Genomic DNA, 21,909 nt, shown 5'->3' with positions numbered 1-21,909 from the left:
TTTTTGAGACGGAGTCTCGCTCTGCCGCCCAGGCTGGAGTGCAGTGGCCCGATCTCAGCTCACTGCAAGCTCCGCCTCCTGGGTTTATGCCATTCTCCGGCCTCAGCCTCCCGAGTAGCTGGGACTACAGGCACCCGCCACGTCGCCCGGCTAGTTTTTTGTATTTTTTAGTAGAGACGGGGTTTCACCCTGTTAGGCAGGATGGTCTCGATCTCCTGACCTCATGATCCGCCCGTCTCGGCCTCCCAAAGTGCTGGGATTACAGGCTTGAGCCACCGCGCCCGGCCTTAGGACAATAAATTCTTGAACTAACTTGCTTTTAGCTTTTAAGAAATGCTTTTAAATGGCCAGACACAGTGGCTTATGGCTGTAATTCCAGCACTTTGGGAGGCCTAGGTGGGCGGATCATTTGAGGCCAGGAGTTCGAGACCAGCCTGGCCAACATAGTGAAACCCTGTCTCTACAAAAAATACAAAAATTAGCTGGGCACGTTGGCACGCACCTGTGGTCCCAGCTACTCAGGAGGCTGAGGCACAAGAATCGCTTGAACCTGGGAGGTGGAGGTTGCGGTGAACTGAGACTGCACCACTGCCCTTCAGCCTGGACAACAAAAGGAGACTCTGTCTCAGAAAAAATTAAAAAAGCTTTTTAAAAATGCATGTGTGTGTGTGCACACATATACATAAATCATTATATTCTCTCTCAGTTTCAGGAGACAAGTATTATCTTTAAATCTAAATGGGTGCAATTCATTAATGAAAAAATTACAACATCTTTTTGCCTTTCTGGCTCATACGCAGGTGAGTGTGTTTGTGTGTATAGTATGTTTATGTTAACTGTGGTAATATTCATTAAACTTTACATTATACCTAACCTTTTTAACTGATGAAATAATATAATAGATATCTCATCTGTACAACAAATACACTTAGAAATGCTAAAGAGATACTGCCTAAAATATCTAGATATTTTTCTATTTTCAGGATATGCCCTAAGTTTTTATATTTTTCTCTTGCTTCCCATTATTGTAGCTGAATATTATGCTGACCCATTGATCTAGAAATTTTTACAAACAAAATATGATTTCCTATCCAATAAATAAGCTCCTTCATGAAGAATTATTTTTGAATGCATCTTTGTTTCCTGATACTAAATTAATAGATTTGTACAATAATGAGCAACTAAAATAATATTGCGGTGCCTGGGCTTTTTTCTCTTTTCTTATGTATACCCATTCATTATAACTAAAGATCTCTGCAGTTCTGTTTATCTGTTAAGTTCTAGAGCTTAAAATTTTGTGGTGATCTTTTATGTCCACACATTAATCCAGGGTCATTAATTTATGTTAATGGCACCAAGGTGGTCATATATAGTAAATATTCACATTTATTAAGAGACACTATATGCAGTCAATGGTAAGCATTAAAGGAAGAGTCTTGGTCAGGCGCCGTGGCTCACACCTGTAATCTCAACACTTGGAGGCCGAGGCGGGCAGATTACCTGAGGTCAGGAGTTTGAGACCAGACTGGCTAACATGGTGAAACCCCATCTCTACTAAAAATACAAAACTTAGCTGGGCATGGTGGCACATGCCTGTAATCCCAGCTACTCAGGAGGCTGAGATAGGAGAATTGCTTGAGCCCGTGAGGCAGAGCTTGCAGTGAACCGAAATCATGCCACTGCACTCCAGCCTAGCTGACAGACCGAGCCCCTGTCTGAAAAAAAAAAAGAGTCTTTATGTTCAAAGAACTTTTAGTTTAGATTTTGAGCCTATACACATGAATTATATACATATCATTATTTATAATATATGTTATTTTTCTGGTTTTACTTTCATTGCCTTTGTCTCACAGAGGTCTAAAGGAGTAGTAGTTAGGGCCAGAAGAAACAATAGGTTGAGAATTGGTGGGATTCAGTTGATGGGAATGCTTTTGTTTTCTTTCTACAAGCTGAGAAATATCACAGATATAACTTCTTAAATGGAAAGAATCTAGACAGGATTAATATGAGATGATAGTAATGGCCTATGAGTAGTTATATACTCAGATAATTGTATTATTCTTTATCTGGGGAAAGTATGTTCACAAATTAAATTTACCATATCAAGACCAAGGGAAATGAAATGAAAACTGTCTCCTTCCTCACTCCCTGTTGTTTCCTCATAAATTGATTTTTGTGCTTTCTTTATCACTAGTCTGTATTTATTATGTATAAAATATATATGTTTATATGTATATGTAGGCAGATATATACTGTATTAACTTAAAATCTTAGGGGAGGTTTCCCTGCTCCTCCCAAGAGAAGAAAAATAGAAATTAAAAAGAGCCTGATTAAATTTCTGTCACAGTTGAGACTCTCTCTGGTAGCAGCCTGACAGATTATTTTAGGCAGATAGATTTTCTCATATAATTGAAAAGTCCTTTTATCTTATAATTAATAAAACAAACTTATTGAACATTTACATTTTTTTAGCCCCTGGTCTAAATCTTTTATGTCTTAATCATCAAAAACAGTCTATCATGTAATAAGGTATATCCCCATTTTACAGATGAAGAAAACAGGCTTACATTACCTGTTCAGGGTCATGCAAACAAGCAGCAGGATTGAGATATGAACCAAACAGCTCTGAAGCCCCTGTTTAACATAGGCTAAACTTCCTTCAGAATGCTGTAAACCCTTAATTTGGGTAAAATTTTTCTTAACTAAGAACTTCATTGTTACGAAGTTATGCCACAAATAATCAATGTCAAGAGAATTCCAAAGTTTCAACTTATAATCACATCTTTGAGATGCCTTTTCAGTTCTCTTTTGTCATGGCAAAATCTAGGATTTGAACCTGGATCGCTCTAGAGTCCACAATTTAATCACTAAACAGCTTCTATACTTAAAAAAAAAAAAAAATTAGCAAGGGTTTCTAATCAGTGTACTCACAATCTGCACATTTTTTGACGTATCTACTCAAGGAAATTTTCACCTAAAGTAGGTATCCATGACTCTACTGTAGAGTATTTCCTTTATTACTTTGTTCAGAATACACACTAACAAAATATACATTAATCTTTTTTAGATTTGATTTTTATCAAAAAATTGTGGACTCAAACATGTGACTGTCGTAGAGGGATGATACTAGGAGCTTTATATCGAGAGTTAGACTTGGGTTCTACCTTAATGTCCTGTGCCACTCATTTAGCTGTATGACCCTGGACAAGTCACATGTGTCTCTAGCTCTCAATTCTGCTCTGCAGAGTGAGCAATTATGACTAAAGATTACCTAACTTTATTTCTAAATAATTTTATTTGTCCCTGAGTTGCCATGTCCGGCCCTTTTGGCTGATGCGATGTTAACTGTAAATAATCTTTATTAAACACTGTATATTAAGATTTCAGTTACTTGGTTCATGCTCTAAGAATCACTTCCTTATATTTTCTCAATTGCTATTAAAAGAGGGAAGCATACGCACCTCGGATATTCTTTGAGGCTTCCAGACCTCCATGGTTTACTCCCAGATCACAGCAAGACTGTTCTGAATACCTCAGATTTCTCCTTGACAGGTAAAATGTATTCTTAAAATTGTGATTTGAGTGTTGTCTTTCATAACAGTTTAACTCTACTTAATATTGCTTTTACCTTTAAAAACATATTTGGAATGTTACTTTTTAAAATACTATTGCATTTCTTGTATGTTTTTTATATATTGTTTTTAATTGGTTTTCCTTTTTTGAATTTTCTTCCTTGAGACCAGCTGTTCTCAAAGTGTGATACAGGGACCCCTGCGGGTTCCCAAAACACTTTCAGGAGTCTGTGAGGTCTTCTCTTTCCCAACAGCATAACTGTGTGAGGCCACATTTTCTTTCTATGTTTCATCCAAAAAACATATAACAATAGAATGCAGAGAAGATATGAGGCTCCAGCTGTCTTCTATTAAGCCAGATACTTAAAGTATTTGCAAAATGTAAAACACTGCCATTCTTCCTTTTTTTTTTTTTTTGGTTTTAGAAAAGACAACTTTTTCATTTTTAAAATGTTACTAATATTAAATAATGGGTTTATTATTGTTTGTTAAATGTTAATATTTTATTTTCTCAGTTCTGACAGTAAATATCAATAGATACAACCCATATAAAGGAAAGCTCTTTGTTTTTTAATTATTTTAAGAGGTTAAAGGGGTCCTGGCACCAAAAAATTTGAGAGCCACTCCTTTAGACCAGTTCATAACTGTATGGGTTTGGTATATTTTATTGTCGCCTGACCACTTAATTAATAAAACCTGTTATCATCTGTATCTCCCTGTCTTTGTTCTGCTCTGTGGAATGACTAGTAAAGTTAGTTGGGCTCGGTATGTGCAGCCTTCCTTCCATTCAGCTAAGAATCTATTCAGTAGTTTATTTGTGCCTGACTTTCTATGAGATGTCAGGAAGACAGAGATATATAAGACAGTTAAGGGACGTTTATAATTAACTGCAATGTAATACGTGCTCTTAAGTAGCAGTATGAAGAAACTGTAATGAGAATATAGAGTAGTAATAGCCACCCAGCTTTCTTCCTGCATTCTCAAGCTATTCAATTTTCTTTTAATTAAAACAGGAAAACTTGATTTGTTTACATTAAACATTAAATTTGATTAAAATAGTTTATAGAAGCCACTAATATTTTTAAATAGAAATGACATTTGAAGTTAATTTAAGTAGCTATATAATGATATCCTCTCCTGCAGGCTCCATGAAGAAGAAAAGATCTTGAAAGTTCAGTCCTCACACAAGCCTTCTGAAATTCTGGAATGCAGTGAAACTTCTTTACAGGAAGTAGCTAGTAAAGCAGCAGTACTAACAGAGACCCCTCGTACAACTGACAGTGAGAAGACTTTAATAGAAAAAATGTTTGGAGGAAAATTACGAACTCACATATGTTGTTTGAACTGCAGGAGTACCTCACAAAAAGTGGAAGCCTTTACAGATCTTTCGCTTGCCTTTTGTCCTTCCTCTTCTTTGGAAAACATGTCTTTCCAAGATCCAGCATCATCACCCAGTACACAAGATGGTGGTCTAATGCAAGCCACTATACCCAGTCCTTCAGAAGAACCAGTAGTTTATAATCCAACAACGGCTGCCTTCATCTGTGACTCAGTTGTGAATGAAAGAACCACAGGCAGTCCTCCTAATGAGTTTTACTGTTCTGAAAACACTTCTGTCCCTAACGAATCTAACAGGATTCTTGTTAATAAAGATGTACCTCAGAAACCAGGAGGTGAAACCACACCTTCAGTAACTGACTTACTAAATTATTTTTTGGCTCCAGAGATTCTTACTGGTGATAACCAATATTATTGTGAAAACTGTGCCTCTCTGCAGAATGCTGAGAAAACTATGCAAATCACAGAGGAACCTGAATACCTTATTCTCACTCTCCTGAGATTTTCGTATGATCAGAAGTATCATGTGAGAAGGAAAATTTTAGACAATGTATCACTGCCACTGGTTTTGGAGTTGCCAGTTAAAAGAACTACTTCTTTCTCTTCGTTGTCAGAAAGTTGGTCTGTAGATGTTGACTTCACTGATCTTAGTGAGAACCTTGCTAAAAAATTAAAGCCTTCAGGGACTGATGAAGCTTCCTGCACAAAATTGGTGCCCTATCTATTAAGTTCTGTTGTGGTTCACTCTGGTATATCCTCTGAAAGTGGGCATTACTATTCTTATGCCAGAAATATCACAGGTACAGAGTCTTCATATCAGATATACCACCAGTCTGAGGCTCTGGCATTAGCATCCTCCCAGCGTCATTTACTAGGGAGAGAGAGTCCCAGTGCAGTTTTTGAACAGGATTTGGAAAATAAGGAAATGTCAAAAGAATGGTTTTTATTTAATGACAGTAGAGTGACATTTACTTCATTTCAGTCAGTCCAGAAAATTACAAGTAGGTTTCCAAAGGACACAGCTTATGTGCTTTTGTATAAAAAACAGCATAGTACTAATAGTTTAAGTGGTAATAACCCAACCAGTGGACTCTGGATAAATGGAGACCCACCTCTGCAGAAAGAACTTATGGATGCTATAACAAAAGACAATAAACTATATTTACAGGTAAGTTGGAAATACTTTATTTGTTGAAAATATTAAACAATTGATAGATAGTTAAGTGAGTACCCTCATTTTGAAATCTAACTTACAAGTTTTTATGAAACTCTGAAATGTAGGTCTGGATTTATATGAAGTATTCTCTACCTGTATAAATTGCCTTTCTAATATTGTGACAATTTAAATGAAAAGTGTCAATCAGGTGTAATGCGGAAGATTTTATTTGTTCATTACAAAAGATGGCTCATTATGAAATCATGCCATACAAAATACAGAAAGTTTACAAAAGTGGACATATCCTCAGTCTCACCCACCAGAGGAAACAACTGCTAAATGTGGTGTTTATGCCCGCCAGACCTTTGTGCAAATATTTTAAGGGCTATTTATTGATACTTAGGTGGATAAGATTAAAAAACACTAAAAGGTAGACTACGTAAAGAAAAGATACTCATTTTCTTTGAGGATGTGGGCAGTAAAACCAAGGAGATAAGAGAACAATTGTAAATCAAAGCCAAGGAATGGTTTTATATGAGATAAATTTATTCATAAATATACTTTTTTCAAGGAGTTAGTGATTTTATTACTTAAAGGCTAATAAAAAGTTAACATTCTTGCTGAAAGTATTTTTTTGTTGTTGTTGTTTTGAAACTTGCCAGTTTGTTCTCAACATACAGGGCTAGCAGTAAATTACAGGTGAAATTCTAGGTATATTAATTGGGTGGTCTCAGTGATTTTGAGTTTGAATGAGTACATTTAAAAAATTTTGTGTTTGAAAGTCACTCCTGAAAGATACAGATAGAATAAGAAATGTACCACTATAGTACTGATTTTTAGAGGGAAATTTTCTCAAAAGCCTTCAAATTTACTGCATTATAAAATACTCATACATTTTTAAAGAAATATAGCAATGTTCTTGAGTGACAAAAACAATGAACTTTACAGAAATAAATAGAAAATCAGAATATTTGTTTGAACTGATTAACTACTGAAGACTAACATCTAGTCAGATGGCTTATAATCAACATACTAGAAATAGATTGTATTCAACTGTGTCCTTCTTACTAGATATCATATAAACATTAGTCAAAGGAGAAATACGGGTTTTGAAAGATAAAAGACTACTCTCATTTCTGTGATTAGAATCCCAAATGCTTGTATAGCCATAGCAACTACTTGTTTGTAGCTTAGCTCCAAGTGATTTTCCAGTTTATCTTGCCATTTACCCCATTACTTTCTGATTATACAATATTTGAGCGTGAGGAACTGTTCTTTTCATTATTATTTTAAGACTCGTATGTTACTTTAATATAAAGAAAAAGCATTCTGTATTTTGTTAATTCAGTTTTTCAGTTTTATGCAGCTGTAAATTCCGTCTTAAGTTTCATATTGACAAGTTGTTTAATGCAAGAAAAGATACCGCCAAATTTTACATTAAGGTATTTTCCTTATTAAGACTAGGTAGTAAATCAGAGTTTCATTATCAGAGTACCCTTTTAAAGCAAAAATACAATAATAAGTATTCAATTTTTTTTTTTTTTTGAGATTGTCTCATTCTGTCACCCAGGCTGAAGTTCAGTGCCGTGATCATGGTTTACTGAAGCCTTGAACCCCTGGGCTCAAGTGATCCTCCTGCCTCAGCTTCCTGAGTAGCTAAGGACTATAGGCATGTGTCACCATGCCTGGCTAATTTTTTTAAAAAGTTTTTTTAAAGATTGTCTTGCCATTTTACCCAGGCTAGTCTCAAACTCCAGGGCTCAAGCAGTCCTCCCTCCTCGACCTCCCAAAGTGCTGGGCCACTGCATGTGGCCCAATAATCAACTCAGTTAGGAACTTATATTTAGATTGTGATTATTTACATTTATTTATTGATTGATTGACACGGAGTCTCACTCTGTCACCCAGGCTGGAGTGCAGTGGCTTGATCTCAGCTCACTGCAACCTCCGCTCCTGGGTTCAAGCAAATCTCAGGTCTCAGATACCCAAGTAGCTGGGATTACAGGCATTCGCCACCATGCCTGGTAAATTTTTTTGTATTTTTAGTAGAGACAAGTTTCGTCATGTTAGCCAGGCTGGTCTCAAACTCCTGGCCTCAAGTGATCTGCCCACCTTGGCCTCCCAAAGTGCTAGGCTTACAGGCATGAGCCACTGTGCCCAGCCTATTTACTTTTAAATACAGTGATTGATAAAGGCTCAAATTGTGAAATTTTTCATACCATTTAATCAGACCATTCTGGTATTTTAAGTACATGTTGAGAGACTACATTGTTTATTCTGTTATGTGAATGCTTACAATTACCAGGCAATAGAAAACTATAGTGTTGAGATTATGTATACAGCAGTTTTCAGCTATCACTTCTTAGTTTTAAACACCTGGAGCATGTACATGTGTGTTTTCATTCTATCATTTTGTTTTTATATCCGTTTTTCAGATATAATTCTTATATGTCATGCTTTATAATAGATTACTATGTCTGGACTATAGCTTTAAGAAATAGCATTATACCTATTTATAAAACAGTTATAAAAACTTAAATCGTAAAAGGAAGGATGTGAAGTGAACATTTTGAGTTCCTCTGCTCTTGAACAATATTGCTAATGAATTTAACATTTTAGTACATATCAGGGTAGCTGCTTTCATTTTAATACTTCATAATCACATTAGAAACCCACCTTGTGATAATTTTAAGAAGCTTTTTTTAGGATTTCATTTTTACATTTTAGGATTTCATTTTTCAATTTTAAATCTAGCCACAACCAGATTTACAAGTGTTAGAAAATGTTGCTCTTTTGAGTATTGGCAAGATCCATGGTTTTGAAAAACCCAGGCAAAAAATCTTTTATGACAAACCATTTTCTACTCTGTGTATCATAGCCTGACATTTGGGAAAACAATGCAAATTGTGGATTTCGAAGTAAATTTTTGAAAGGACTTTTCTCTTCATATATTTCTTTCCCTTCAGTCCAGCTTCCATTAGGAGCATCTCCATTGTTTTAGTGTCTGGAATATAAAAACTAAGCCTTTGGTTAGGATACAGTGAGAGATTGTGTAATACATCATCCTTGCATGGTCAAGATTACCCACCCATCTGTCCCGCATCAGCCACAGCCCGCTTCCTATCTTTTCTTGCTTGGTTTATTTCCTTTGTTTCTTTGGAGGAGGTAGTAGTTCTTAACTTCTTAATTCTTTTCTTTTTCATACATTCAGAAGAGTACATTCAATATGTATGTGTAGTTTAAAAAAAAGGATTAATGTCAACAGTTTCACTTGAATGAGAAATATAAATATACTGCAAATTATTTGTCTCAAGGAGCAGTAACTTTCCTGTGAGTAGATCTATAGTCTACTACTGAAATTAGAAATAACTTTAGTACTCATATAAATTTGTGATATAAATTACACATTCTATGATAATCATAATTTTGACATTGTACAAAATGTTCTTACCTATATTAAGTAAAATGAAAGACAGTTTTTCCTATTTTTATCCATTGTCTAAGCTTATCATCAGAAAACAATACCGCACATTTTTTTCTGTCAGCCATATATTTCTATAAATAATAAAGCAGAAAAAGAATATTACTTTTTTGGGATGCTGTATATCTTGAAATACAATATAGGTTTCATGGGTACACATGCAATGGAGTTACTAATTTTATATTTTATGTCATTCGACATAGTTTCTTTAAGGGAATCACTGTACAAAAACATCTATGCAAAATTTGCCATATCTTTTAGTAGCAGAAGTTCAAGAAGAACTTCTTAAACTCTACCTTACATGTCTGTTCAGTTTTAATTCATTAGGGAACATCATCTATGTATCTGAAACCGTGTATTGTTTCTCAGATACAGAGTCATAGTTTCATTGCTTGTTTGGATAGTTTAATAGGTTATAGAGCTAGAACAATGAGGATTTGTGGCTGGGTGGGTTTGTGTCTGTTTCTGATGTTACTTATGGCACTTAATTTCAATCTGTAAAACATTTGTAATTCCTACTTTAATTTTATAGATCAAGGATAAATTAATATATATATCACCTTAAAAATACTCTGTAGGTAGACATTATACCAAAGAGCCAGCAATTGTTGTAAATGACACTGTAAATCACAAAAATGTTTTTAAGAAATATCCTGCAAATTAAGTTTTAAAAGCCCTATCAGAGACTGGTTAGTTAAGCCATTTTGTTACAAGGATTTATCAAAGGTCCCTTTCAGCCATAAAAATAGGTGATTCTTGATCATTTTGTGTACTGGGACTTGAACAGAAGATGCTGTATGCTACTGAAAAATAAAGTATCCATAATGTGACAGATAGGTGTCAGGGTATGCCTGGGTCTTTTCTTCGTAATGAAAAATTGAGCATTTTGTGAAGAGGGAATAATAATAAACTAAATCATTTTAGCTAGAAATTATAAAATAGTATTACCTTGCCAGATTGAGCAAAATCACTAGGCCTTAAGATGAAAAATCGAAATAATAGTGTTTTTGTTATTAATGTTAACTGTATTTTGAAAGCCCTTCAGGATAATTATGCTAACAAGTTCAGGTATGCTGTGACCAGTAACTTTTAGACCTTATTTTTACCAACCCCATTTGAAATCTGTAGATCCTCTTCCAGAAAAATAGGCACATGCCAGAATATTTTGCCTATTTTTCCAAAGAGTTTGTGGGTCCCAGTTTTAGATCCAGTTGTATACCTTGCCAAATGAATTTGCCAGTATTTATTCACATTTGCTCCCTTTGAAGCTAACCACCTAATAGAATTCTAATCTGAGATTATTAATATTTATTGAATACCTAATATATGCCTGGCATCTAGATAAATATGACTGATTTCTGATAAAAGTTTTCCTGATAAGGAAACGTTTTAGATATTACTGTGAGGAGGTAGGCTTCATTTTACTTGTCAGTGTTTTTTGAGACCTGTCTTATTATTTATTGAGAAACAGTCTATGGAAAGGGCAGAAAAAAAATTCATTCTTCTTCCTTTATTAATATGTTTAACTGTAATCACCCACTTCCAAAATTGCCCCAATTGCTAGAGAATAGATAATCTATTGTGATAATCTTTGAATTCTATGTTAAATATATTAGGAAAGAATCTATTCCAATATGTTTTAGAGTGTTGCAGGAACTGTAATATTTTCTTAGAGAAGTTTTTTTTTCGTAGGTGCTTTAGTTTCAAAGTTATTGAGATTTGAAGAATGCTTATACAGATTAAGGTAGTTTTAAAATATTTCTATAGATGATATAACCATTGTATTTAGCATTTTAATTTCATAAAAATTATTTTTAATTTTAGGAACAAGAGTTGAATGCTCGAGCCCGGGCCCTACAAGCTGCATCTGCTTCATGTTCATTTCGGCCCAATGGATTTGATGACAATGACCCACCAGGAAGCTGTGGACCAACTGGTGGAGGGGGTGGAGGAGGATTTAATACAGTTGGCAGACTCGTATTTTGATCCTGAGAGAGTCCAAAATGCACTGGTCACGAAACATCTAATACCATGACTGTTAAAATGTCACAGACTATAACAAATATCTATCTTTTATTTTTCATTAGACCCTTATACTTCAAGAGAACACATTCAGTGCTTGTTTTTATTTTCTTGACACATTTATTAACAAAATGCATCATGGAAAAAAAATCTACCTCTTAAAATTCCATTTGCTTTTATGGTTAGACATGCTTGACCAAAAATGTTCAGAAGAAAATATGTACCTGGTCCCTAATTAAGCTGCATTAAATTTGGTAGAAGCATTTAAATGGTCTATCTTCAGTTTTACTGAACAAAAAATGTAATTTATTTAGCATTCTTTATAAAAGAATTGATGCTAGAGGTAAAAAAAAAAAATACTTGTTTTTAAAAAATCCTTTATGTCTTGTGTAATTACCCCATTATTAAATTCAAGTCTTTAAAAATCAACTAGAGATGATAAAGTCTCTAAGGAAGGCAATAACAAAATTTATCAAGATATAGTACTTTTCAGTTTTTGTGTAGTGTCTTCAGCATCACTGTATCTGTAGTTCAAGTACAAATGTTTTTAAAAAGGATTCTTTATACATATGTGCTGAATTGATTTTAAGAAAGTTGCATGATCCTGTAGGAGCAACATTTTTACCTAAAAAATGCTAACTTTGTAGTATTTCTAATTGTTCAAGGATTTTAAAATTCTATTTCAGGGAGTATATCTTCTGTGTGTTTTCAAGGAGGTGAGTTCTGTATGTGCCTTGCAGTACTGTAATTCAAAAATAGGAATCTTTGGCTGCGAAATGTTTTTTTTTTTTTTTTAAATGAAATGTTAGGAAGTAATTTTTGTGCTAACATTAAAATTATAACTTTTTGAAAGGTAATAGATTTTCCTTAAGTAAAATCTGATGGTTCTAAATCAATGTGATAGTTCATTTTTAACTCTTAGAAGAATTCAGAGGAAATGAACCCAGCTAAGTATAAAATCTTTCTTGATTTTGTTACTTATTCCTCAGAATATTAAACATTGATCACATATTTTTAGAGTTGTACATTTGGGTTTTTTGTTTGTTTCAGTCATATGTTTTGCACCGTTGTTTCTATTTTCATAGTTCTAGATAAAATGTTAAAATGCCAAACCCTACCTTTCTACACTTTCTTTTGCCAGGAAACTGGAAACATGTCAGTTCTCCTGGTTCTTGATTATACAGTACTCAAGAGTTATCCCAGTTATCCCCCTTCCTAAAGGTTTTAACTTATCCACAGTTGTTCATTGTTCTCAAGATTGGTCTCATATTTATTTTGAAAACATTTTAAGGAAAAGAATGTTCTTCGATGATTTGGGGTTTATCTTTTTCCCAAGCTTTTATGGCAGTGGTTAAAAAAACAGAAATCCTCATGTTTATTCCACTACCTCCCATTCCTAACCTGTTTCCAGTCACCAGGAAGATTAGGAGGGCGGATTAGATTAAAAACTGAAAATTCTTTGCAGATTTAATCAAGGTTCTCCTCCTTATAAATGAGTGAACCAGTTATCATGCTTTTCTGTGGTCTTCTTATCCCAATAGTGAATTTCTGAGCTATCCTGTGTATTCAGTTATCCACTTACTTGATAGCAACTTATGATCAGATTATATCAGTCTTGGCATTTATTGAAATTGGTAAAGTGATTTAATATTTGATAGATTGATATTGGGCTAAGATGCTTCTAGCAACTTTCATAAAAGCAATTAGACTTACACAGCTTTATCTATGAATATCAATCAGGTCTCTCAAGGATTTTATGTATCAAGATAATATGTATTGACTTTTTTAAATGATAAAATGAATTCTAGTTAGAGTCTTTCCTTAGTATCTGCAGTGGATTGGTTCCAGAACACCATCCCCCAATATTAAAATCCACAGATGCTCAAGTCCCTTATTTATATAAAATAGCACAGAATTTGCATATAACCTATGCACATCCTCCCATATACTTTAATCTCTACATGATGAGATATGATTGCATAGCACTTACATTGTGCTATGTACTTGTTATATTATATTGTTTTTTCATTTGTGCTATTTTTTATTACATTTATTGGTTTTTTAAATTTTCTATCCAAAGTTGTTTGAATCTACGGATACAGAGCCTGAGGATATGGAAAGCTGACTGAATATAGTAACACTGAGAGTATTCAAATAACTTCATACCAGTACCAAAAACTTGAAGACTTCCTTTTAACATTAAAAATATAGTAACCTTTTACATGATTTGTTGAATTCAAAATATTTGGTACCAGAATAATCAGAAACTTCATTCAAAACCTATGCAGCTGAACTTTTTTAGTAAGGTAATACTCAGGACTGCTCTGATTCTGACAGATCCCTGTGACTTAATTACAGATTTATTTGTCATATTAGGTCTTTTCTTTCTCCCATATTCCTAACCCTTGTGCTTAGCTCCAACTCTTGTGAGATTTAACTCTGAAGACTGAGTAGAGTGCTATTGCTGTTTGTCTTTCCTTTAGTCCAGAGTAATCAGTTTAAATGAAGTTGCTTATTACTGCTAAGAAGCATTAGGCTTCACTGCTAGCAAAAATGAAAAACTGTAAATCTAAGTCTGTTTCTTTCAAAGATGTTTATTGACACAATTAAAGTAAAAACTTGTTTAGAGATATGCAAAGAAGGAAATATATAGGATGTCACACAAGCTCTGATAACCTATCCACTAAGCAGGTGCCTATGCAACTCTGATTTATGGCATTAACATGTCTCAAATTGGAAGAAGGATTCTAGCTCATTCTCCATTCAAGCATCTTCCCACTGCCTCTCTTCCAGCTAAATAATCAGAGAAGCAGGGCAGCATATGCCTGGAGATCCCTGACTTTTATCTCCATACCTTAAATTGTTGATCGATCCTTTGGATGTAGAGATAAAAATCCATCATGATGTCTAGAGGTATTGGGGGGTCCATGTGAAAGGTTCAAACAACCTATTACATATAACGCACATCTGGAAAGAATAAAAATTTTCAAGCTAAGTCTTAAGTTCAAATCTATATTTTTTTCTCTTCAGTTCTGTTCTTTGTATGATAATATTTACAAAAGTAGTTGTCTTCTTTTCACATACTACCTCTTTAAAGCTATCATCTTATAATAAGTGGAATTGGATGCTTATTGTGTGCCCAGCACAGTTTAGGAAAAAAATAATTGGCATAGTTTCTCCAGTTACTGGAAATCTTCATTTTGATGCTTTGTACTTTGTTCCAGGTCTTTAATTCTCAGTCAGTCTTTTCCTATATTGTGTACTTCACATGATACATTCCATATAAAGAGCTCTTTTAAAATGAATATTTCAAAAATACTGTACATTTATAGTATTTTTTCTTATACAAATTCGATAGTTTATATATCCTTTCATCATACATTTTTTCTAATGAGTTTAGATTTCTGAAACTAAATATTCCTGAGGTAGAGAAAAGTTAATTCACATTTTACGAAAACATACTAGGAAATGCTAACTGGTTGTTGTTAGCAACTCAGTAACATCGCCCAGAGGAGTAAGGTTAAATCTTAGATAATGCAAACCTGTAACTAAGAAGTTAAAGTTCAACAGTAAGGAAATTTGAATTAAAAGTTGCTATCCCAAAAAAACAAATAATTCTAAAATATAAGCTGTTTCATATGTATATTCTTAAGTTTTATCAAACTGTTACGTATCTTCAGTGTTAGCCTAAGTTAATTTTCTTACAGAGTCCTTTTTTAGAAGTGAACGAACCACAAAATGAATGGGGGATTAAAAAAACAAACTGCTTTATAAAAACTAGCTTGTTTTAAAAAAAAAAAAAGCTTTCCCATATGAAGAAATTTGTATAGAAATAATTTTTAAAGAAATGAGAATCAAGATTTTCATAAAATCAGCAATCTAGGTTTCACAAATTCAAAAGAATTTATTATATAAAACCATTAGCCCCACTGTTACATAACCAGTGTGGACTTAACATTAAAAATAGAATCTAAGAAGTCAGCCAAGTGTATTGCCAGCTCTCGTCAGTGTCTGTTACGACCTGCAGTTGTTTTTCTCTTCATGGAGCTCATGTTTTCATGTTTTGCTTGTGTTGTTGACACGCGCACATGCACACACACACACACACACACCCCTTGATTTCAGAGGGTGAAAAATTTAGCCTTTCCTGGCCAGATCATCAGTTTTTAACCTTGCATTTCATGTTAAAATCACTTGAAGAGCTTTTTAAAAATAATACCATGCCCAAGCCTCATCCCAGACCAATTACATTATGTGGAGACTGGGCATCAATGTTTTTTGAAGTTCCTCACGTGATTTTAATGTGCCACCTGGGTTGAGAACTGGACTATAAAAGGAATTTCTTCCCCATAGGTCTTTCGTTCAAGGGGATTATTAACATATGTCAAGAGTCTACCGTGTGCTGGCAGATATTTATGTCTTTTTAATTTATACCAGCCCTATAAGTGGGCTCATACCCATATCCTCCCTCACCTCTTAATGGACAAAGAAAATAAAGACTCTGATTAAGGAACTTGCTCAACATCGTGCAACTAGTAAAAATCAGAGCTGAGATTTTAACCCGTCTTCAGAGCTCCAAAGTCAATATTCTAATGGAGCACAGGACTTAAGCAAATTACATATTAACAAAAGCTTAACAATGAATTTTGTAAAATGAAATATCAGTGTTTCCCGTATCCTTTTGCACTCCAAACATGATTCCTTTAGGAAAAAAAAATAAAGAAAAGATCTACTTTGTTAAAACCTATATGTGATAATCTAAAGGGTTGAGAAATGTGGTTCTTAAACTCATTTGTTATACCTGCTTAGTTTCTGTTTGCTTTACTAGGCTTATCTCTTCCATTCTTGCCTTTATGCCCTCTCTCATGCATATTGGACCTTGCATCATGTTTTTTCACACAGCACCATATACTTGCCATCTCGAGACCTTTGCACATTCAGGTTCTCAGGACAGCATACCTTATGCTACTTTCTCTTCCCAGCTTTCAGCGGACTAATTAATTGCCTCCTACCTCCATATGTTCATATCTTCTCATACTGACCTCCCAAGCTGATTAGTCTCCCCCTTTATCCTGAGGTGTGTATTGTGCTTCCCTTTGAGAAGGCCATGGCTTAGCAATGGGGCTAAATTAGCACTGAAGTAAAGGCTAATCCTTTACAGTGTAAAGTTTACACCCAACAAAGATTAAAAGTAGGTCTTAAAAGGATCAAATTCTAATGCTGGTTAAATTCTTTAAGTAATTTAACTGCATACAGAACAAATTGCAATCTCTTTAAGGAAATGCAGTATACATACCCAGCATTGGTATTGTGAAGTAAAATTCACAATATCCAGCATCTGATCAAAAAGTATGAGGCATTCAAAGAAGGAAAAAAATCCAGAAATTATGGAAAGAAAGGAATTTGCGAAGTAGGAGCTTAAAAGGAACGTAGAAAATCATGAGCACAGTGAAGAGAAAAATGGAGGATCCAAGAGTCCATTATCCAAGAGAAAATTAAAAGCACCCAGAGGAAAAGAATATGAAGTCAGGAAACAATACACAGCCCACAGGTCAAGTCTATCCTGCGTCCTGTTTTTTCATAAGTAAAGTTTTATTGAAGCACTGCTATACCTGTGACATATTGTGTATGGCTGTTTTTACACTACAATGGTAGAGCTGAGTAGTTATGACAGAGACCATATATATTAGTCTGTTTTCATACTGCTATAAAGAACTGCCTGAGACTGGGTAATTTATAAAGAAGAGGATTAATTGACTCGCAGTTCTGCATGACTTGGGAAGCTTCAGGAAACACAATCATGGCAGAAGGTGAAGCAGGCTTGCATTACAAGGTGGCAGGCAAGAGACAGCAGGGAAAACTATCTTACAAAACCATCACATCTCGTAAGAACTCACTATCCTGAGAACAGCATGAGGGAACTCGCCCCCATGATCAAATCACCTCCCATCAGGTTCCTCCCTCAACACGTGGAAATTACAATCCAAGATGAGATTGTATATGGTGTAACCATATCACCATACAGCCTGCAGAGCCTAAAATATTTACTATGGTACATAAAAAAATTCTGATCCTTGATATAGAGAAACAAAAGACCAGTCATTTTATCCGAATATGAAAGCTAAGGATAGTGGAATGGCATCTAAAAAGTGCAGAAGGGAAAAAAAGTCAACTTAGTGAATACTCACTATATCCAGTGAAGATTCATTCAACATGAAGGTGAAGTAGATATTTTTAGACAAAAGCTGAGAGAATTTTTTCTCGAATATTTGCACTACAAGATAAGTTCTTCAGGCTGAAGATAGCATACCAGGTGGAAATGGGGATCTACAAAAAGGAAGGAAGATTTGGAAATGGATTGGGCACCATTGACTCAATTTACAGAAGAAGAAAGCAGGGACAGTTTTGGGAAGCTCAAGACACACTGTGCCCATGAGCAGCAATTTGGACCTCCTGCTGCATCCACTGTGCATCAAACACACACTGTACAGACAAAGACTCCTAGGAAAAGAATAAACATGGACTAACACAGAGGTGGGCAAACTACAGCCTCTGTCCCAGCCACCTGTTTATGTCGAATCCAAAGTAAGAATGTTTAACTTACACATAAACTTCTAGAATTGAGTTTAGCAAGTCTCCTAACTACAGAGTTAATATACAAAGTTCAAGGGTATATTTACACACCAGTGACAGGTATTAGAATAAGACATTTTAAAATATTGACAATAATGTAAAAAATCAATTTTTTAGACATCTAGAAACAGTTTTTTAGAAACAAAAGATGCATAAGACTGCCACACAATACCGCAAAACATTATTTAGGAAATTAAAGAAGACCTAAATAAATCATGGCTTGGAAGACTCAATTTTATAAATACTTAATTTTTCCTCAGAATAAATAGTTAACTTTTCCCAGTCTATAGAATCAATGTGATCCCAATCTGGGAATTCTATTTTGTATTGAGGAGCTGATTCTGAAATGTAAAGGGAAAAATTCCAAAAATTGTCAAGACTCTTGGAAATGAGGAACAAGGTAGAATGACTTTCTTTACAAGATAAAACTTATAAGGCTAAAATAATTGAGATGAGGGGACTTATCAGAAATAGGCCCATACTTACATGTATATGTGATTTATGACAAAAATAATGTGACCATCCTGGTTGTTTGAGACTGAGGTTGTTCCCAAGACATAGAAATTTCAGCTAAAACCAAGAAAGTCCCAGGCAAACTGCAATGACTTGGCCCCTAGACAAAGGTGACACTTCAAAGCAATGTGAAAAGGATGGTCTTTTCCATAAATTTTAGTGGTACAGTGGGTAATCATGTAAAATAAAAGAATCTTAACCCTTGCTGCACACTATATATAAAAAACACATTTCAAGTGGATTTTAACTGTAAACTGGAAGGGAAAATAACACTTCAAAGAGATTACTTAGAACATCTTCAAAATCTAGGTGTATGGTTAAGATTTCTTAAACAGGACCAAAAAATCCTTAGTCATGAAGGAAAACAGTGATAAAATGGATTACATTAAGGTGAAAAGCTTTTCATCAAAAACTCCATTAAGAATAAAATATGGACCAGGTGTGGTGGCTCACACCTGTAATCCCAACACTTTGGGAGGCCAAGATGGGAGGATCACTCGAGCCCAGGAGTTCAAGACCAGCCCGGGCAATTTAGTGAGACATCGTCTCTAATTTAAAAATAAATAAGAACAAAATACAAAGCTACAAAGTGGTACATCTGTGTAAATCATAAGTGAACGTATAAAGAACTGCAAATCAACATAGAAAACCCATAGAAAAATGAGCAAAAGACTTTAGCAGGCACTTCCAAAGAAAAGAAATTTCTAATAAACATACAGAAACCTGCTGAACTTCATTAATCACCAAACCTCAATAATACACCATTAATGCTCATAGAATGAATAAACTTAAAAAAAACTGGCAATATCAAACATTGGTGAGGATGTAGAAAGTTAATTCTCATATACTACTTACAGGAGTGTAAATTGATAAAACTACTTTGGAAAACTGGCACTATCTTCTAAAACTGAACATGTGCATACCGTATTATTATCTGGTAACTTCACTGCTAAAGAGAGATACTACAAAAATGTGTGCATAAAGCACATTTTAAATGTGTACACAGAAACAGTTTTAAATGTTCAATGCCGTATTATTCACAGTAGCCTAAAACTTGAAAGAACCAAAGTATTCATCAAGAACAGAATGGATAATCTGTGGATATTCATTTTTCTTGCTGCTTTTAGAAAAATATAAATTATGGATGGACATTCATATATATTAAATTCCTTCACAGCAGGGAAGATGAATGAGCTCCAGATACACGTCACAACATTTGAATTCCACAACCATAATACTGAGGGAAACGCAAAAGAATGCCCACTGTTGCAGCCAGGCGCGGTGACTCAAGCCTGTAATCCCAGCACTTTGGGAGACCGAGGTGGGTGGATCATGAGGTCAGGGGTTTGAGACCAGCCTGGCCAACATGGTGAAACCCCGTCTCTACAAAAGCTACAAAAATGGCCGGGTGTGGTGGTGTGTGCCTGTAATCCCAGCTACTTGGGAGTCTGAGGCAGGAGAATCACTTGAACCTGAGAAGCGGAGGTTGTAGTGAGCCTAGACTGCGCCATTGCACTCCAACCTGGGAGACAGAGCAAGACTCCGTCTCAAAAAAAAATTTTAAAAAAAAAGAATGCACATTTTTATGATTCTATAAAACAGGCAGAGCTAGTTTGTGGTATTAGAAGTACAGATAATATTACCTTTGGAGAAAGGGAGGGAGAAGTAATCAGAAAAGATCATGAATAGGGGACTTATGTGGTATGATTAATGTTACATTTTTTCTACCTGGTTCTTTGTTTACCAGGTTGTGTTGATTTTGTGATTACACGTGGAACTATCTACTTATAATGTTGTGCTTTCCTCTATGTCTTTTTTACTTCAAAAAAAGTATGAATTTTTAGTTATAACTGGCAGCTCTATTGAGTCTAGCCTCCCAGAGTGTTTCATTAGAAAAGGAAAGTAGTTAAGCTGTTGGAAGAGCCTCAGTGATGGATGATGGGCCTAAAACAAGAGAGTTGCAGAAAATTGGACAGGATGACATGAACTGTTTGTATATATCTAAATTGAGTATCCATTTTTTAATTTAAATGTCAGCTACTCCGGTGCACTAGCCGCATTTTACATGCTCATGAGCCATGAGGCTCATGGCCACAATAATGAACAGCACAACTCTAGTGATAAGCCATAATGGTGATAAACTACATTTGATCATTGTATGCCTCCTTCCCATCCTGTCCATTATTTGGGGACCCTTTAAAAATTAAACACATTTGTTATCTAATTACTGAAATAAATGAAAATGCTACGAAAAAAATCTGGGCACCTATCTTCCTGGAAACTTCAGGCTTAATTCCATTTAGAGAATAGACCATCTGTGACTTCTGAAAGAAGAACTTACAATATTATTAATGGTTTCCCCTACTGTTAAGACAACAGACCAATAAACTTATTTTTTTAAGTTGCTGCTATTGTCCACTTATTAACCAGTCTGTCTGCTTGCTAGACCCTATTAGAACATCTTGTCCTCTTTTTAAGTTTATTTCTTGGGTCTTAGTTTATACTTAGTCCTCCACTTCCTACCACTGATCCTAGTTTTTTTGTTTTTGGTTTTGGGATTTTTTGTTTTTTGTTTTTCGGGGTTTTTTTCGACAGAGTTTTGCTCTGTCACCCAGACTGGAGTGCAGTGGCACGATCTCGGCTCCTGGCAACCTCCACCTCCCAGGTTCAAGCAATCCTCCTGCCTCAGCCTCCTGAGTAGCTGGTACTACAGGGACAGACCACCATGCCCAGCTAATTTTGTGTATTTTCAGTAGAGACGGGGTTTCACTGTGTTAGCCAGAATGTTCTCGATCTCCTGCCCTCATGATCCACCCACCTGGCCTCCCAAAGTACTGGGATTACAGGGATGATGAGTCATTGTGCTCGGCCGATCCTAGTTTCTTGAAACACACAATAATAGAGGTGAATATTTTTCAGGATGCCTGTCTTGTGATTGTTATGGTCTTGATATCAAAATCACAATATTTCAGTACAGAGCACTAGCACTGCTGACTTTCAGTTTCTCCAGGATGATCTATACTTGGCTAAGTCCAAGATACATGTTTATAAATACTACTTATCTGTATTTTTAGCAGTTTATATTTCCAGAGAACTTCATTTTTAGATGTGAATTACAGGCTTGACCTTAATTTGGTTCTGTATGGAGCAGTTTGTTCTCAAACCATAGTCTAGTGTTAATGAGGAAAATACTG

General features: G+C 35.0%; 1 protein-coding gene across 2 annotated transcripts in view; it reads left to right on the top strand.

Annotated features, from left to right (window-relative positions):
- The window catches only part of USP38 (ubiquitin specific peptidase 38), a 37,833-nt gene extending 25,242 nt beyond the window's left edge, over positions 1-12,591 (top strand). For both annotated transcript variants that reach the window (XM_021938824.2, XM_021938823.2), the window contains 4 exons: positions 707-800; positions 3,446-3,552; positions 4,716-6,078; positions 11,372-12,591. In XM_021938824.2, the coding sequence (XP_021794516.1) occupies positions 707-800; positions 3,446-3,552; positions 4,716-6,078; positions 11,372-11,533 (1,726 nt within the window). In that variant the 3' untranslated portion in view covers positions 11,534-12,591. The remainder of the gene's footprint in view (positions 1-706; positions 801-3,445; positions 3,553-4,715; positions 6,079-11,371) is intronic.
- Positions 12,592-21,909: the final 9,318 nt, after the last annotated feature.

The sequence above is a fragment of the Papio anubis genome, chromosome 3 (assembly GCF_008728515.1).
Source record: "Papio anubis isolate 15944 chromosome 3, Panubis1.0, whole genome shotgun sequence".
In the NCBI taxonomy this organism is placed as follows: Eukaryota; Metazoa; Chordata; class Mammalia; order Primates; family Cercopithecidae; genus Papio; species Papio anubis.
This window is presented reverse-complemented; position numbering and strand designations above follow the sequence as displayed.